Here is an 18,056-nt window from a genome sequence, read left to right on the forward strand (position 1 = left end):
ACCGGACAAGGTTGGTTGGAGTCAACTGGACTACATACGATCATACAACTACATACCAAACTAGTGTCTACCGAACTGCGCAGTTAAATTTAGACATACTGTACAACTGCTATACCAGACAATGAAACTATGAAAATAGTGCCATAGTTAGACATTAGTTATACTAACAACTTTTATGTTTGCACTGCCTATGGTATTTTAATACACACCCTGGCTTATTAAAATGCCAAAAAAGTAATCAGGTGCCGGGCAGATGTAAATGTTGGCCTGCATGCGAGTAGTAAATTATCAGTGACTACCCAATGGCCGAAAATAAAATCTGCAGTACTTTAGGAGGGCTAACAGAGCGGTGAGTCTGCCTTATTGTGCTGATTTGTACAATAGAATAACTACCTACCCTCCATGTTGTATTTTTCAGTTTATCTCAAACAGATATGTGAAGAGTAAAGATAGGCGATACAGTCTTATGAAGCTTGCATTTGGTATGTGTATATGGTGCTTTTATTATTACTTTGATTAACCCCTACCCCTTCCACCGCAGTATAATTTCATTTGTATCAGATATTGCCGTCACAATGGAGGAGGGCACTTACACAGACTAGGTGGAACTTCAGAATTCCTTTGACAATATAGCTGCTATGCAAGGCCTGGAAGACAGGTACACTTTACCCTTTCAGCAGCAGAGCTGACACTTACAATCTGTGTGTAACCGTATCCACCAAGCATCATGCTTCGCTTCCTCCTCTGACATTTACCCTAATTAGGCTCTGGTTTTCAGCTATGCTACATTTCCCACACAATACTCTATTTTACTGGTCATTTACTGTTAACAGCATAAAACTATTGGAGGGCAATAATCTGGCTGCAAAATCCAGTGTATAGAGAAGGGCCCAGTATTTATCCCGCATTTCAGTTGCCTGAATTGATGTATTACTAAGAAGCACAAGGAATAAACAAAAACACCTCAGGGGCCTGGGAGGAGAAATCTAACCAATTAGGTTTAATTAAATCAAAAGAATGGAGCCTTAGGGCTTCATAATAAAAAGAACAAATCTGCATTAACACCTAGGAGCAAACAACAGAGCTCCTGGTCTAGGCCCTTGTACAGTTGTTGTCACCCATTCTCAGCACAGAAGGGGGCCATTAGTTTAGTGTTTCTTTATTGTTTGTCCACTGATGAGCAGAAGCTTTAAAATTTCACTCTGTTGTGAAAAGCTTCACCCAAAATAAACAGTTGGCTTCCACTTAAGTATGGAGAAACAAACATTTGCTAAGCAAACTCTGCTACTGCTTTGCTAGGCCACATCTAAGTGTGACAAAATCAATTGTGTTGACTTCACAACTATATGCAAGTCAATAGGGCACATGTAAACATTACTAAATATCATTATTATTTTGAATAATAACTAATTTGTAGCACAGAACAAGCTAAATACATGTAATTGTTAGTTGAAACTATTAAATTAACAAAAAGGGTGTATTAGTAAAAATGTCAAAGGGGTACTTTAGACTTGAACAGACTTTTTTTTTTCAATGAGACAGACCCTGATTTGAATTACGAGACATGTTGAATAAAAGACAGGTGTGAGGCACTGTTATAGAGAGGTACCAAACAATGCATAAAATCGAGAGGTATGAGGCAATGTATGTAAGAGAAAGAAACAAGGAACTTCATTTAGTACAATAGCATGAGACACTCCATGTCATTGAGAGGCATGAGATACTGCATGCAATAGAGAGGTACAAGACACCCCAAGTAGTAGGGAGGCATGAGACATTGCATGTGATAGAGATAGAGAAGCATGAGACACTGCATGTGACACTGAATGTAATAGATAGGCAAGAGGCACTCCATGTTAAACTGATGTATTACATTTTACATTACATAATACATTTTGTATTACGTTTTTACAAAATAGACTTTAGAAGGTAAAAGTTGATGTTTAAATATGTGGGCAAAGTCCAGATTCACCTAAAAGAAAACTTGTGAAATAATACTGCTAGAACTCCTAATCTGCAAGAGGCCGGGCATTTAAGAATTGTCAGAAGGAGAAGAGTGCAATGGGAGCCTTCAGCGTTCTCTCAGGAAGAAAGTATTGCATATTTAGTTATTCCTTATTGTACAGTTAACAGTTATTTTGAAATAATCTCAGCCAATTCATTTGTTTATGTCACACTTATTACTATAATTCATGTACACACATATATACCTTTTCGAGGCTATCTATGTCAGGCAGACCAATCATTATCTTTGCTTAATAACTACTAAAGAATATTACGTTACAGTATAAGCCCCTACATAATGAGCCTGATTTATTAAAGCTTTCTAAGGCTGGAGAAGATAGCTTATCATTGGAGAACCTGGGTGATCCAGCAAACTTGGAATGGATTTCTTAAAAAGCATTTAATATAAGTTGGCAATTATTTCCCGTCCTGGACAGGATCTATTTCAGGTTAGCTGAAACTCAAGTTCTCTGGTGATAATCTATCCTCTCTAGTCTTGGAGAGCCTTAATAAATCAGGTCTAATGCATTTCCATTGCTTGTACAGCTGAAATTATTTTTATAGACTATTACAGAGCATAGGGGCACTCAATACTAACAAGAAAACACAGCATGTATATGTATTATGCAAACATGGCTGACCTTATGTACATGTATAATTACAGACTACATTACATGATAACATATTTCTAAGGTTTACATTGACCTGATCACGCTCTCATCTACTTCACATGCCTAAAAACTTGCTATAGATCCCCTCTAAAGTATTGTTTCCATGGTTCAGGTCACTTTATATAAGCTCCCGACAGGTGCTTTTTTCCCCTCTATTAAACGTAATCTATGACCTGGTGAAAACACACTATTAAAATAATGTAGGTGAGAGCAGAACACTATTGCGTTAAGCTTCCTATCACAAAGAAAAACATTTAGGAATAATCTTGATTAAGCTCCAAGCAATTACTTACATGGCGCTTAATACTATTTAGTCTATAATTTGTGTTTTGTCCCCTCGCACTATTGTTTAAAAAAATCCAAGAAACAAGAAAGACACAGCAGTATTCTTTTCTACATAAGTATATTCAGCGTAATGGAAGACATAGTAGTTGAAAAGAAACACTGGTTTTTGATACAGTGCCCATTTTATTTTATTTTTTTTTAAGACAGTTTATGTGTTGAATGGTTTAGAGTGGATGACGGCAGAACATGCAACACAGCAGTATATGTAAATACTATCATAGACTTATATTATGAGCATGTCACAAAGTAGCACAGTAATACAGGTAGCTAAAGTAAACAATTGGTTCTTGGTCCATGTAAAGGGAACTCTACAGAGTTTTCATATACACTTTCTTTATTATTTTATTGTTCTCGGGATTAAAAACAGGTGTTTCTTTTCATTGAGGTATTAATGAAATAATGCATATGATTATTTTATATTAATCTCTTAATCCAGCAACCAATGCACTTAAAGGCTGTTCTTTACTGTTTTAGCCGAGTCGTTTTACTGCTAAAATGTGAATAGTCTGAAGTACTTTGAGTAATTTGATCTCCTGGAGATCTATTCCCACTCATAAATTAATGCAAGTTCATATAGAACTCTAAGGTGGAATCTTCCAGGTCCACGGGTTTCATTGGCAGTATTGTTTCTCCACCAGTTAATGTCAGATTTATTGCTTTAAAATAAGACCCCTTAGATACTTAGTTAGGGGTAGTCATAAAGTATGGCAATGCTTTGATTTAAAAAAAAATCAACTGAGATCCAATATATTAAACCACCCTTGGTTGCCAGACCAATTTTTGGTGTTGCGTTCGATTTAAAATATCTCACAAATTTTTTAGTCTAATCAAACAAACTTATTTGTATTTTTTTTATTATTCCGCATAAAATTAGACTTTTTTGGTAGTACTAAGGATAGGTTCACAACCTGAGGTTAGGTTGAATTGCGTTTACCGTTTTCACAAGCCAGGACTCGTGTTTCTCAACCATGGGGGAACCCTTGAAATACCTTTTCGGTCTTCAGGGAACACCTCTACTATAATTATTTTATCCACACTGTACATTAGTGTGGTGGCCAGTAGGAAAAATACCTTATATAATGGCAGGCCTTGGGAAAGTGACCACCCTGACCTGAACAAATTGCTTAATGTTTAGGGAACCTCTAGCTATCTCTGGGGGAAACCTAGTTAAGAAACACCGTTTTACATAGTAGCATCTCCCTGCAGCAGAATATAATGAATATACTATATAATATACTAATAACTATGACAATGAGTACTAGTACTAGTACAGATCACCTTTGCCAGCTATAAAAATGTGCAATGCAATTATTTGAGCCCAATCCTGAGGCAGCTGTGAACATTTCCCAAAATAATATATATATATATATATATATATATACATATACACACACACACACATACAGAACAACACACACGGAACTGACCTGAAAAGAGTTCTTCTTTTATGAAAACATATGATCTCCAGCAGTCTTTGGTTGATGTTGATCTCATATGCATATGGTTGTAAGACTAGCAGTGATGTTTTACATTAGCAAAATTAAGCTTGGCTGAAAGTAATTTATTTGGCTGCATTTCTTTTGTATTATTTAATAACACCCTTTTGTTAATAATCCACATTTCTCCTGTTCTGCACATGCTGGGCTTTCCTTTACTTACCATTTACCTCTGTATGACAAGGGCCAGTATATGCAGGACAGGAGAAATGTTGATTACAGACTATATACTTTAAAATGCCAAATGTTGAACATTTTAGCAAGATTTAAGTTTTACAACCTTCACAATGTTGGACTGCCTCAGCACCATGAACCTTGTCTATATTAAATGGAACAACTAATCATTACACCTAAACAGGTTTGACTTGTATCAAAGAATTTCACCTGCTTAAGGTTCAATCTATTTTTATTGACAAAACTAACAAAAAGTGACAGTTAAAGTTTACAGAAATTAAAAAACAAAAGAATGGTAGTCTATAAATGTCAAATAATATATCAAAAATAGTAGGACAGACCATTACAAAATAATTATGTCAATAACACGGGGGCACAAAAAAGGTACATGACGTAATAAAGTGCACATAAAGTTGATCTTCGGAACCTTTTGGAGCTTGCGGACCACTGAATATCCAGAGTCCTGTGTCACTTAAAGGGGAAGAAACTTCCCCCTGAGTGACGTCATAATGCTAGAACCCAGAGACACAACCCGACCACCACCCTGAGCCTGCGATATATACAGGAGACATGGTCTGCAGCTCTGGCCGGTGCACCCCCCCAACGGGGTCCTTATCCTGACCACGTTGGGGGGGGGGGGCACTGGCCGGAGCCGCGGACCACCGCTGGTCCCTTTGTTCTCGGGACCCCTGGTTAAGACTACTGAGTAGTTTTGGTTGAATCAGAGGCCTGATTGGCCAACAGGTCACCCAAACTGACACCAGTGTTCAGTCTGATTCTGTAGCCAAATATGAATCCCATTAAAGTCAATAGGGGAAAATTTGGGTTATATTCTGGTCTCCGGAGTGCTTGTTTACACATATGTCAGGAACATTGTGCAGTAAAAAAAGGGGTGGGGTTTCTATGCAGTCTTATGGGTAAGGAAGGAGAGACCCTAATCCTTCAATTAAAATCTTGTTTGGGGTGGGGGGGCAACCAAATTGATACATGTCAAAGTAATAGGCATGGCATAGTAATGGGCATGGTTTGACTTATAATAATTACAAAATTCAACTGGATAAGTAGAATTATCAAGAAAGCAGGATTATATCAGACATATATATATTCCAAAAAGGAATACAAAAGTAACACTCAAGTCATGTTTAATACAAAACTGGCTCTACATTATTAATCCCAAGTAAATATGCCAGGGGGGCCATACAAGTGAACATTATTGAGTGCTCAGCTTTGGTTCCAAAGACTGAATCCTTCAGACCGTTACAAAAAAATTTAATATCTATAAATACAAGTGCTCAGTGAAGTATTTGGTTCAATTTACATTCTGCCATGTTCAACTAAACTCCAGCTCTTAACGTTTTCCCACCCCCCTGAGCAACCCCTTAAATGTGAGCTAAAGCTGGAGAATTTGCAAGAGTCCCTTCAAGTACTAGTTGTAAGCTTAGAGAACTTTATTAAATCAGGCCCAGTGGGTGAGAATTTGGACCTCTACTGCCTTCACACAGAGAGCAAGGTTCACGCTACAGCATACTGGTTATTTTACTCAAACTTTAGCAGTATTAGAAAGAAAATAAACTTTAAAAATTGTGTGCACTCTGTGTTTTAATGCACCTAAAATGTATTTAAACATTTTAAACTAAAAGTTAAATCAGTGCTATACAGATAACCCAGTAAATATATGAAAAGAAACCTAAACACTTTACCTAAAATGGTAAGTAAAATATTACAATGCTATAATTCATTAAAATAGAAAATAAAATTGTAAATGTATATTTTTTATCCCTGTTCATATTAAATATTGATAATATATACACACTAAACATAATGGTTCCTATTTTAGTTAAGATTTTTCACATTTTAAAAAGTTGCAAAAACTAGGCACCATTATTGTGCAACGTCACCCCCTCCATTCCTGTTTGTGGTGGTGTGTTATATATAAGTTTACAGTGAATACCATATCCTCATATTATTGTGTTTTTGCACGGCAGGCTCATTCCTTTCAATTCTATGGAGGAAAAATGTACTTTGAACATTATAAAGTGCTAACTGCATCAGCACTCCTGTTCTTTAAGTCAAATTTTAAAGGGTTTTGTGCAACACTTTCATTAAGCTACGATTTCAACCCCGCTGCTTAATACATGAGCTGCTGGTGGGTAAAAGGGAATGGATTTCATCCAGTGGGCCTGTGTTGCACTTGTGTGTAGGTGAGCCAAGAGAACTCCGCTGGGTCGAAGCAATAAGAAATGTGAGGTGCCCCTTCCATCAAGACATCAGCAGCCGGTGGGAAGCACTTTACCACACAAGGCTGTGTCATTGGTGAAATGTTAAATGTGGGTAAGTAAATGTATAGACAATCTCAGTATACTTACATAATTACCAATGTCTCAGGCAGCAGGTTCTATGTTCTATGTAATAAAGGAAGAAATCCGTACATCTGGTGGAGTGGGGGGGATATTATTTCAAAAGGAAGTAAATAAAAATATAGCAGTGTGTAGGTGGCCATTCTACACTCATCGGTGGCTAACCGTAGTGAAATGATGAAATCCTTTATTCTTCATTGCTTTAGAAAACACAAAAACTAGACACAGCAGACGTTAAAAACACTGAATCATTTTTTCTTGTCTTTATTGTTTGCATTTGTATAACTGCATTTAGATATTATTATTACTGAGCAGCAGATATACTGGGGGGGGGGATATAAAAAGACAGATAGACCTAAGTACTGACAATAAAAGATTGTTCTTTGCCATCCATTTAATTTGATTTTAACTCTTTTTTTTCTCTTTTAGATTCTTTTCTCTTTTTTGTTTTGTTATGAAGTATACAACTTTTACATAAACAAAAAATGTATTATTCCTACAGATAGACCAGGGGACAAACAAAAACAAGAAAGAAAAAGTGCTTTGAAATCAGATGACGTGCAGCTGTCCTTGAAAAATGAGGAAAAATGAAAAGACAAAAAATAAATAAAACAAAATGCAATACACAAATCTGCGTATGCATACTTGTATGTAACTCAGAAGGTCAAACAGATGGCACAATAATCTGAAAATTTAATGCAATATTAAACTTTTATATTTCAGCATACAAAAAAAAGAAATGTTTTAGGGAATTTATACTTTACAAGGCTGAAGGTTTCCAGCCTTTGGTATTTGTCGGATTGCATAAGAGACCTTGTATGTATCCTTCTCATTATAAATTTGTGCAAACTGTATAGAAAACTGTAATTATTTTATTGATGACATAATATACGAACTTTTTTTAATCTAGTATTTGGATTTTTGATTTGGTTTTATGCTATGATGAGAACATCTATCCACAATAACACTTAAATAGCACACTGGACAAGGGAATACCAGGAATATACCTCTGGGAAGCTTCCATAATGGCACCCTTTGACAGATTGGCATTGCCCACCAACTGTGATGTCAAGTAGAGAGCATTAGCTTCATATGTGACCCCACAACAAAGACAAAATTCAATAGATCGAGGGGAAAAAAATGATAGTGTCAATATAAATAGCAGCACTGACTTTTACAGCAAAAGTCAAGACTTGCCTATAATTTTATCTGCCTCTCTCTCTGCATCTATTGATCATCCTGACACATGGAGGGTAACCTCAGCTTACCTTTTTATATCATACACTCAGTTTGAGTAGCTCGTATATCTCTATTCTTCATGTATGGAATATCAGCATTTGTGGGATGTTTTTCCACCTTTCCCTTTATCTGGCCTACAACTTAAGAAGTAAAGGGAATTGTATGTAAACCCATACAACATCATTGCTCCCCCAGCTCCACACTATGACAAAGTATTCTCACAGCGTTCTCACTTATATTAAGAGACAATGGGCATGATTTATTAAAGCTCTCCAAGACTGGAGTGGATACACTTTCATCAGTGAAGCTGGGTGATCAAAAAAACCTGGAATAGATTTCTGCAAAGCAATCCTAGGCCAGGTCTATTCCAAGGTTTGCTGTATCCCCCAGCTTCACTGATGAAAGTGTATCCTCTCCAGCCTTGGAGAGCTATACTAAATTCATTCCATTGTGGCAGTAGCTACCTTTCTTTTGGCTTTCTTGTCTCAATAAAAGACAGAGCCATACAAGAAGCCACTAATACGTTATTAACCTATCTGATGACACTGCAGCTTAACCTACTGAGCTCTGTAAACAAGGATCCTTTTTTTCTAATAAAGGGAAACTAAAGGAAATGGATTATCAATGGCCGGATTTTTGATTGTCAACTGTATATAGATATAGTGTTCTCCCCAGCCCCTTTTAGCTGGGCGCACTACCCGGCACTTTTCAGTAACCACCCGGCTATTTTTGGGTCACAATACAAGGGCCACCACCCACCTACAGCTTCTCCCCACTGAGCTTAAAAGAATTTCTGGAGAGGTTACTGGAAATATGAAAATAAAAAAAACACCTAAGTATTAATTTTAGAACAATTCTGTTCTGACTGTACAAAAATAAAATTAATGACCCAGCTTTAGAGAAAAACAAATTCCAAGCAGTTTCCACTGAATTCGCTAAACAAATCTTTAAAATTTCTGCTGCTGTAAAAATTACAAACAGGATGATTGTTCTTAATGTTTGCGCTGTCGCGAGTTTGGTGCGTCTGTCCCTTTCAATGAGTGTGATATTTTAAGCTAAATGACAACATTTATAATTGTTACAGAGCCAAGGGGAGTCTGAATGAATCAATGGTACAAAACATCAAACCGCTTCACCTGTAAACTAAACATGACTACCACTCAAGAGACAAATCGTTAATTAAATGCATGATTACCTGTATTTTAATTTGAATAGAAAGCCTGAGTAACTAACAATGATTCTACTTTCAGGAAAATAGCTTCAAAATGCTCTTTCTGAGATGCAGAATACACGGTGAGAGCAAAACATTAACTCTCAAGAAGGCCTTTGGGGAAGTTTTAGCTCTATGGCAGAACACAAGCGGTGGTTTATACCTTGGAGAAAAGAAAAACGGTACAACATGCATGAACATGGCTTGCAAGTGTCCCCAGTTCATATGACATGGGGGACAAGGCTAGGGTAGCCTGGGCTGTCATCAGCAAAATGTTCATTGCACACTATAATGGCTTGACTAGAATGCTGTTATGAGTAGGTGAATGGTAACAAGAGCTGAAGTCATCATTATTCACCAGCTTGTCCTTGTGATGTCTTTTCTGTCTATTCTGAGGGAGGTTACCTGCAGTAGAATATATAAAACTCAACTCAAATTAAAGAGAGTGGACTGAATTTAGCACAGCTGCCTTTTTTACTGTAAAGCATTAGCAGTTTTACATGTCGACTGGTTTACACATTGACGCATGTAACTTTTTCATACATTTTTAAAGCCCAATTAAACTTTGAATTAAATGTGGTTATATACATTCCCAAGGGAAAGAGGGGAATTTAAATACATTCCAGGAGGAAGAAAAGAAAAAGGTTTAAATATTAGAGTTTGTTGTCTTGGCAGTAAAAATAGCCAGTGTACAAAATCCTGCCAGCATGCTGCAGATTGGAGATTGCTCACTGTGTGGAAGCAGGGATCTCTCTACAGATAGCTGACCCCTCCCCACTGAGTCAGAGCCAGAAATCTCCAGTCAGCAGGGATGATGACCTAACTGCAAAGCATGTAAAGAGAATGTGTGACCTCTGCACAGAGACCCCTGCTTCCCCACAGACAGCAAGGGTCCCACTCTGCATCTGCTAGCAAGGCACTGACTTTCTACTTAGGCTGTAGCAAATAGTAAGACACCTAAGACTTCTTTCCATGCATCTGGAATACATCTAATTTCAACTGTAAGTTTCATTTATCTTCACCCCTTCTCTAGGTTGGGCAACCGATACTCATGCAGAGTGTGGTGCTGACATGCACTCCAATCTCTGCAGTAGAAACCTGTGAAAGGTGCCGATGTCCCATAATGGCCATAATGCTCTACATAAAACTAATGGAGCCCTGAGCTTCTGTTAAACTGGACCACGAAAAACAATTTAGGCTGAAAATTAGTTAAAAACTTAAGTACATCTTCATAAATAAATTCAATCTACATCTCATTCTGAAAAGAAAACCCTTCTATTGTGTGATACTTCTCCCACTTCTTAGATTGTAAGCTCTTCGGGGCAGGGTCCTCTCCTCCTCCTCCTGTGTCACTGTCTGTATCTGTTTGCCATTTGCAACGCCTATATGTACAGCGCTGCATATTATGTTGGTGCTATATAATTCCTTTTTCTTAATATTAATAATAATAATAATAATCTCTCACTGTCTATGTGGTTCTTAATGTAACCCACATGCAGCAATGTACATAGGAAAAGGTTTGAAAACACCAGAAGATGTGTGGGTACTCCCATTCCTTAAATATAATTCTGGCATGTTCAGAAGGTCACCTACCCTGCTTAACAACTATTAAAGGCCTAAACTAAAGCTTTTATCAAAAGATCTTTGACCTACAGAAAAGTATTTATCAGGATCAGAGTTCTTCTTTACAAGAGTTCCAAGAGCCGTACCTGCACTGAAAAACCAAAACGATTTTTACTTTTATCACATAGCTGTTATTATATAAAACACACAGCAGACAGATTGAATTACCTTGTACATCATGCTGTTTTCAACCCCCTTCTCACTTATTTTTCTACTGTCATTTTTTTCAGAAAATGTTAAATAAAAAGAAAAAAAAAAACACAATAGGCGCTTTGTACATCCACCATAAACAATGACAACATGAAACAATATATGAATCACAATCTGGAAAACAAAGCCCAGATTTTTCCCAACATCTCTCTACAAGTGTTGGCTGGGATGATCCGGGAGCTGTGACGGTAGCGCCCTCTGCTGTTCTCGCTCTTATTGCAAAGGTAATTGTTTATGGATTTCAGCATATAATTATTATTATTATTATCCAGTATTTATATAGTGCCAACATATTACGCAGCGCTGTACAAAGTCCATAGTCATGTCACTAGCTGTCCCTTAATAGGGCTCACAAACTAATGTACTACCATAGTCATGTCTTTTAATATACTCAATAAGGTCAATTTTGGGGGGAAGCCAATTAATCTAACTGCATGTTTTTTGGCACTGATGTCTAAGGCTTGTCCAATGCAACTACAACAGGAGGGGTACAAGATTTCAAATCCCCAAAATACAAACGTGCAGGGAAATGTTGATGGGAGGTTGCTTACCTAAATGTTTTGAAAGAACTAGGAATAGAGCTGATATTTTTGTAAATGTGAACAGGCATTTTAATGATTAATATTCTGATTATTGCATAATCCTTTCTATGTGGCTGATCCTCTTTAAAAGCATACCATACTTTCAAGTTATCCAGGCTTAGCCTTGGACCACACTTTATCTGACCTGACTACTGAATGGCAACAAGTCGCCAAATACATTCCCCTCCTGTGTGTGAATAGCATGGGATATGTGAGGTTGTTGGACCACTGGTCTCCTGAAATGTAAGAGTCCGAGTTGCTTTGAAAAGGTCTATTGGGTCCAAATATGAACTACAACATGGGAGTTGGGGAATAAGTGTTAAAGATAGAGCAATACAGCTCTGGGACAACCCTCAAAATAACGTTCAGGTCCTAGGGAACCCCTGCTATAATTACTATCTCCACAGCTCACCGTACATTAGTGCGGTGGTTAGTAAAAGGAATACCTCTTACATTGCTGGCCAGTGGGAAGAATGTCACCCTTACAGATAACCAAACAGATCATTGGTGTCAGTTAAACTGACCTGAGAGGCAGAAACTGCTTTTTGTTCCAGGAATCTCTAGATACGTCTTAAGGAACCCTGGTTGAGAAATATAAACCTAAATGATGGTTGCTCTTTCAATCTCTTGAAAAGGAACCATACAAATGTCCCCCCAAATCCTAGCCCAACACTATGGCAGAAGTCAGAGGCAGCCCAGACCCACCATTGAGTAATTTATACAGGTGTAATTGTAAAAGTGGGGGATGCTATGAGTGTAAATATATGGCTTAGGTGTAATTGTTAGTACCATTTAGATGCTCCTTACATTTCTGTAAAAATAAAAACTCTTTCAACTAAACCAAAATCTAGACTTTTCCAACGGACACTGGCAAAAGATTATGCCAGCTAGACCTGTAAAACACTGGCCAGGTGACAAGATTAGCACTATAACAAATTGGGAACTGAATGATAAATTTAATTCTAGTCATATATAGCCAGCCCTGTAACACAAACAGGAGAACCCAGGATGCAAACTTGTTTTGACTGCCACACAGGCACTGGGATAAATTCTGTTATATTGACAGAATAGGCCTGATTTATTAAAGCTCTCCATGGCTGGAGAGGATACACTTTCATCAGTAAAGCTGGGTTATCCAGCAAACCTGGAAAGGATTTTCTTCAAGTAATTTGCTATTTGCTAGCAAAGGTTTTGAATCCTGAACCAAATCCATTCCAGGTTTGCTAGATCACCCAGCTTCACTGATGAAAGTGTATCCTCTCTAGCCTTGGAGAGCTTTAATAAATCAGGCCCAATGTCTGATATTTCAGTGTGGTGTTTCCCAAACTTGTCTTGCAGTGCCACCAGCAGTGCTTACTGTGCAGATAATCTTACATAGACATAGTCAGAGTCTCTGTCCTATAACAATGCAAATAACTGAAATAAATGGTGAGAATTGGAGTCAAGTTTGGGAAACAAAGTTTCTAAAGGAAATGTGAAGTTAGGGAGGCTGTAAGCTGAAACTGATAGCTGTCTGGCTGCCGTACAGATACCTGTATATACAGAGTAATGTATCATCCATCATATCATCAACACAGTGACTCAAACATTTCTACCAAGATGTTTGCAATAGCAGTTTTCAAACATTGCAGCTTTCTTTTAACCCTTTTGCTGATGTGTAGTAACCCAATTTTTAATTTTGTTTCCATTTTTCACATTACTGCCTTGACATTTTGGAAAACCATATATTTCTGCACAGAACTTATTCAAATAAAAGATGAACTGCTGGTTTGTTTTGTGCACAAAATAAAAAAAGTTTGAAAAAATAGTAAGAAATTTACAAGTAAAATTATTTTCAACATAATTGCAAGATTTTCTATAAAAAAAAAACACATATGTGTAAATGTGCATTTTGTGTAAAAACTGCAGTGGAAATTAAAGGTAAGCCTAAGCCTATCTAAGCAATTAAAATAAATAAATAATTGGCAAACTCTAAAATTTTAGTTAAAGCTCTAAGATCTGCCTGTTGCAGTAAGCCTGTATCAGCATTGTAAGGGTTAAATGCTTTATTATATTTGTTGTGGGGAGAAACTATTATTACACAGTATTTATATAGCGCCAACATATTACGCTGTACAAGTCCATAGTTATGTCACTAACTATCCCCTCGAAGGGGCTCACAATCTGATGTCCCTACCATAGTCATATGTCATTACCACAGTCTAGGGAAACTTTGGGGGGAAGTCGATTAATCCTAAATGCATGTTTTTGGAATGTGGGAGGAAACCCAACTAAACACAAGGAGAACCTGCAAACTCCATGTAGATAGAGTCCTGGCCGAGATTAAAAAAACCTGGGACCTGCCGCTGCAAAGGCCAGAGTGCTAACCACTGAGCCACCGTGCTTCCCGAGAAATAGAAAACAAGTTTACTAACCTTATCCCCCATTCTTCTGGGCGCTATCTGACCTACCGAGCTTTGAGCTGTGGGGGGGGGGGGGTCCTCAGCGGTAATGCTTACCATGCAGGACTTTTTGGTCTGCACTGTAATGAATGACGTCAGAACAGAGCAGTGTATGGAAGAGGGTGCAGGGGGCCAGGTAGCATGCAGAAAGGGCCTGAAAGTCACCTTGCTCTTTACACCTCCCCTACACATAAACAAGCCTATAACTACTGCAGTGCAAGAGTTATATTATTATTCATCTTTATTTAAAAAAGCACCAGCATATTCAGTGTTCCCCCCAGCCTTGGGCTCACCCCCCGGCACTTTTCAGTAACCACCTGCCTGTTTTTGGGTGGTTGCTGAAGGGTTGGGTCACCATACAGGGGCTGCCACCCACCTACAATTTTATCCCACCCATCTTAAAAAAATGTCTGGGTTGAACACTGATTATTCAGCGCTGAACAATAAATAGGGGTAGTAGTTAACAAATCTGCATACATGACAAGCACAACCAATGACACAGGAGGGGAAGACGATCCTACCCAGTAAAGCTTACAATCTAAAAGTAGCCCCATTAAAAGAGTTTTTAATTAATTATTTATCCTGATTTTTTTTATCTAATTCTTCTCTTTAATATTAAAAACAGATAAAGAAAATGACAGCTATGTGTATATTTTTTTATAGGAGGATCAGGCAGCTTCATACGTTTTTAACCCTTTTGATTGCACTGAAATATTACGTATCAGAGACCCTGGAGGGACAGCCATGACATTTAGCGTCTTCCTTAAGCAGTCAAAGGGTTGATGAATGAGCCGGTTTGGCACACATGCTGAAATGTGCTAAATAATTACAGGAGATAAGTCGTACTAAGCCTTTATTATTTGTTGCCGTGTCGCTGTCATTCTTCCCACATTTTGCTGGGGTCACAATCAGTTCCTCTCCTCAAAGCAAGGAATTCCCCTAGTTTTGAGGAACACGGTTATAACGTAGACATATTTATACAAAGCTTAGCACATCTGTCTCTTATATGACCTCGTAGATAATTTTGCCATTCATAAAGCTTTCGCCCCCAGGCGTACAAACTGTTTTGAGTGTATTCAGTTAGCAGGCTTTAGCTTCTCATTCCATAAGGCTTTATGCGGCCTAATCTATTTGAATGTACCAGCTGCCTTCCCCTCGCAGTTACGAAGCCTGTCAAAACGTATGCAGATCATTCATAATTGCTGACTGAAAGAGCCTGGATTACATGAGCCCGCAGTGCCTGCTGCACTGGAAAACAATTAAATATCGTCAAAATATCACAACAATTTTCACACTTTTGTTATGGAAATCGGCGTCACGTGAAAACAATGCAAGGGGTTTAAACTTAACAATGAAAACGCAACTTACACACATTTCCGGTATTGTCAAAACTTGTCAGGATGTCAGAAACATTTAGAGCTCCTGTGCTTTGCCTGAAATGAAATATTGAATGGAATTACTCATTTTTAATTTTTGCTTGCGCGGTGGTGCTAATGGCATTTTAATGCAAGTCACAAAGAAAAGATGACTTTCCTACAAATGTACCTGCTATTGCCAAATTATGACACCTTTTTTTTCACCTGTACATTGAGTGCATGATTTATTAAAGCTCTCCCAGACTGGAGAGGATACACTTTCATCAGTGAAGCTGGGTGATCCAGCAAATCTGAAATGGATCTGGTCCGGGATTCCAAATATTTGCTAGCAAACTACTTTGAATAAATACATTCCAGGTTTGCTGGAACACCCAGCTTCACCGATGACAGTGTATCCTGCCCAGCCTTGGAGAGCTTTCATTAATCAGGCCTTGAGGCCTTAGTTTTTATGAATCTGCCTTATGTTGTGCTGATTATTCACCTTTAAAGTAGAACTCCAGGAACGTTAAAATTAAAAAGAAAGCAGCAATTTTCTTAAAAATATAAAAGAACCTTTTGCTATGAAAGTCATTTAATTCGGAGCTATACACCACAGAATGCCATTTCCAACACTAGGGGCTCTACTTAAAAAAAGAGGGAATCTGATATTCCCTCAAACATTCCCTGGTGGAAATCATTAATGCTATTGAAACACATGAACCCATGAGGGAATGTCAGATTTCCTGTTTTATAAATAGAACCCCAGATGTTACCAGCCTTCTGGGTTGAAAGACAACCAATGTCAGCAATCAAGAGGTAAATATGGTGTGCAGTCACTTCAGACTGCAGATGGGCTTTTAAAAAAAGTGACCATGTCAAAAAGAAATAAAAAATAAATAGAAAAAAAACAGTTATGCATTCTTCATAAATAGAACCTGTGCACAGATCATGCACACTAATGTATTTAAAAATACTCAACAAGTAGTAAAAGCACTTTATACTAGCCCTTATTCATCACTGTATCTATAAGAATTTTGGCGTGATCAGTTCTAAAGGTTTATAACACAGGCACACAAAATGATACAAGGAAATGTATTAGTGTTTGTTAACTGATCATGCTAAATGCATTGTCGGAGAACATACCTGGTAGCTTGAATAAATTTCATTGCAGCATGCCACATTAAAATTATAGCAATGCAATGCAATGCAGAAGTAATCGTGGATACTGCCCCATACAAACTACCCAACTGCTTTCAATGGCAAACTATGCGAGTGTGTTTTAGTGGCTTCAAAACATGAAAGCCCCTCAAATGTCAATGTTTAAAGTGAGACGGAAGTCAATGGAGACTGAACTTTTGCTTGTTAATCATATGCAAATGGTTTGATGTCCATATTCTAGGTGCCCTCTAAATGTATTTTTTCAGGCATAGTGAAAGTGCACCTAAATCCCTAGGATCCTTATAATCCGCCTGGAATTCTCAGGAACGACAGCGTTCAAAACACAAGTGTGTTGGGCAGCAATATTGGCCATTCAGGTCTTTATGGCTTTCCTACTGTATGTGCAACATTTGTCTTTCAAAGTACTGCTACACAGTATTTATATCACCGACATATTACACAGCATGTTACAAAGTCCATAGTCATGTCACTAGTTGTCCCTCAAAGGGGCTCCAAATCTAATAGTTATACACAACCTACCATAGTCATATGTCTTTAATACAGTCTAAGGTCAATTTGGGGAGAAGCCAATTAACCTAACTGCATGTTTTTGGAATGTGGGAAGAAACCGGAATACCTGGAGGAAACCCACACAAACACAAGGAGAACCTGCAAATACCATGCATATAGTTTCCAGGATGAAATTTGACCTTGGGACCTAGCACTGCAAAGGCTAGTGCTAACCACTGAGCCACCGTGCTGTCCTTAAAGTCCTTGGAAATAGCCAATGTTTCCACTTATTAGAGGTTCATGTGACCTTCTCCATTTAAATCAAGGGTGCATTAATCCTGTTTAAACTCTAAACATCATGGAGCTTACACAAGAGCAGCCTTTCTCAACCCTTTTACCACTGAGAAACCCTTAAAATATTCAGGTTTTGAGGAACCCCTATTAAAATCATAAGAGCTCAATAGAAAACAAATACACCTTACATTGGTGGTCAGTGCAAAAAATGTCCCCTTACAGATAGCTGAAAAAAAACTTTGGTGTCATGCTACTGACTGCCAAGTGGCAACAAAACCATGAGGTTGCCACCACCACATGGGAGGTCCATCAGCCAACATTCAACGGTTACAGAAAATCAGAGATCTATAGGCTTGTAATTAGCAGACTTGAACTTTTGATGTCTGCT

At 37.9% G+C, this 18,056-nt stretch overlaps 1 protein-coding gene across 1 annotated transcript in view; it reads right to left on the reverse strand.

Moving 5' to 3' along the window:
• The window catches only part of CAMKMT (calmodulin-lysine N-methyltransferase), a 237,781-nt gene that overhangs the window by 210,562 nt on the left and 9,163 nt on the right, over positions 1–18,056 (reverse strand). Inside the window, exon 3 of the mRNA XM_072409769.1 lies at positions 15,720–15,784. Within this exon, the coding sequence (XP_072265870.1) occupies positions 15,720–15,784 (65 nt within the window). The remainder of the gene's footprint in view (positions 1–15,719; positions 15,785–18,056) is intronic.

The sequence above is a fragment of the Pyxicephalus adspersus genome, chromosome 4 (assembly GCF_032062135.1).
Source record: "Pyxicephalus adspersus chromosome 4, UCB_Pads_2.0, whole genome shotgun sequence".
Lineage (NCBI taxonomy): Eukaryota > Metazoa > Chordata > Amphibia > Anura > Pyxicephalidae > Pyxicephalus > Pyxicephalus adspersus.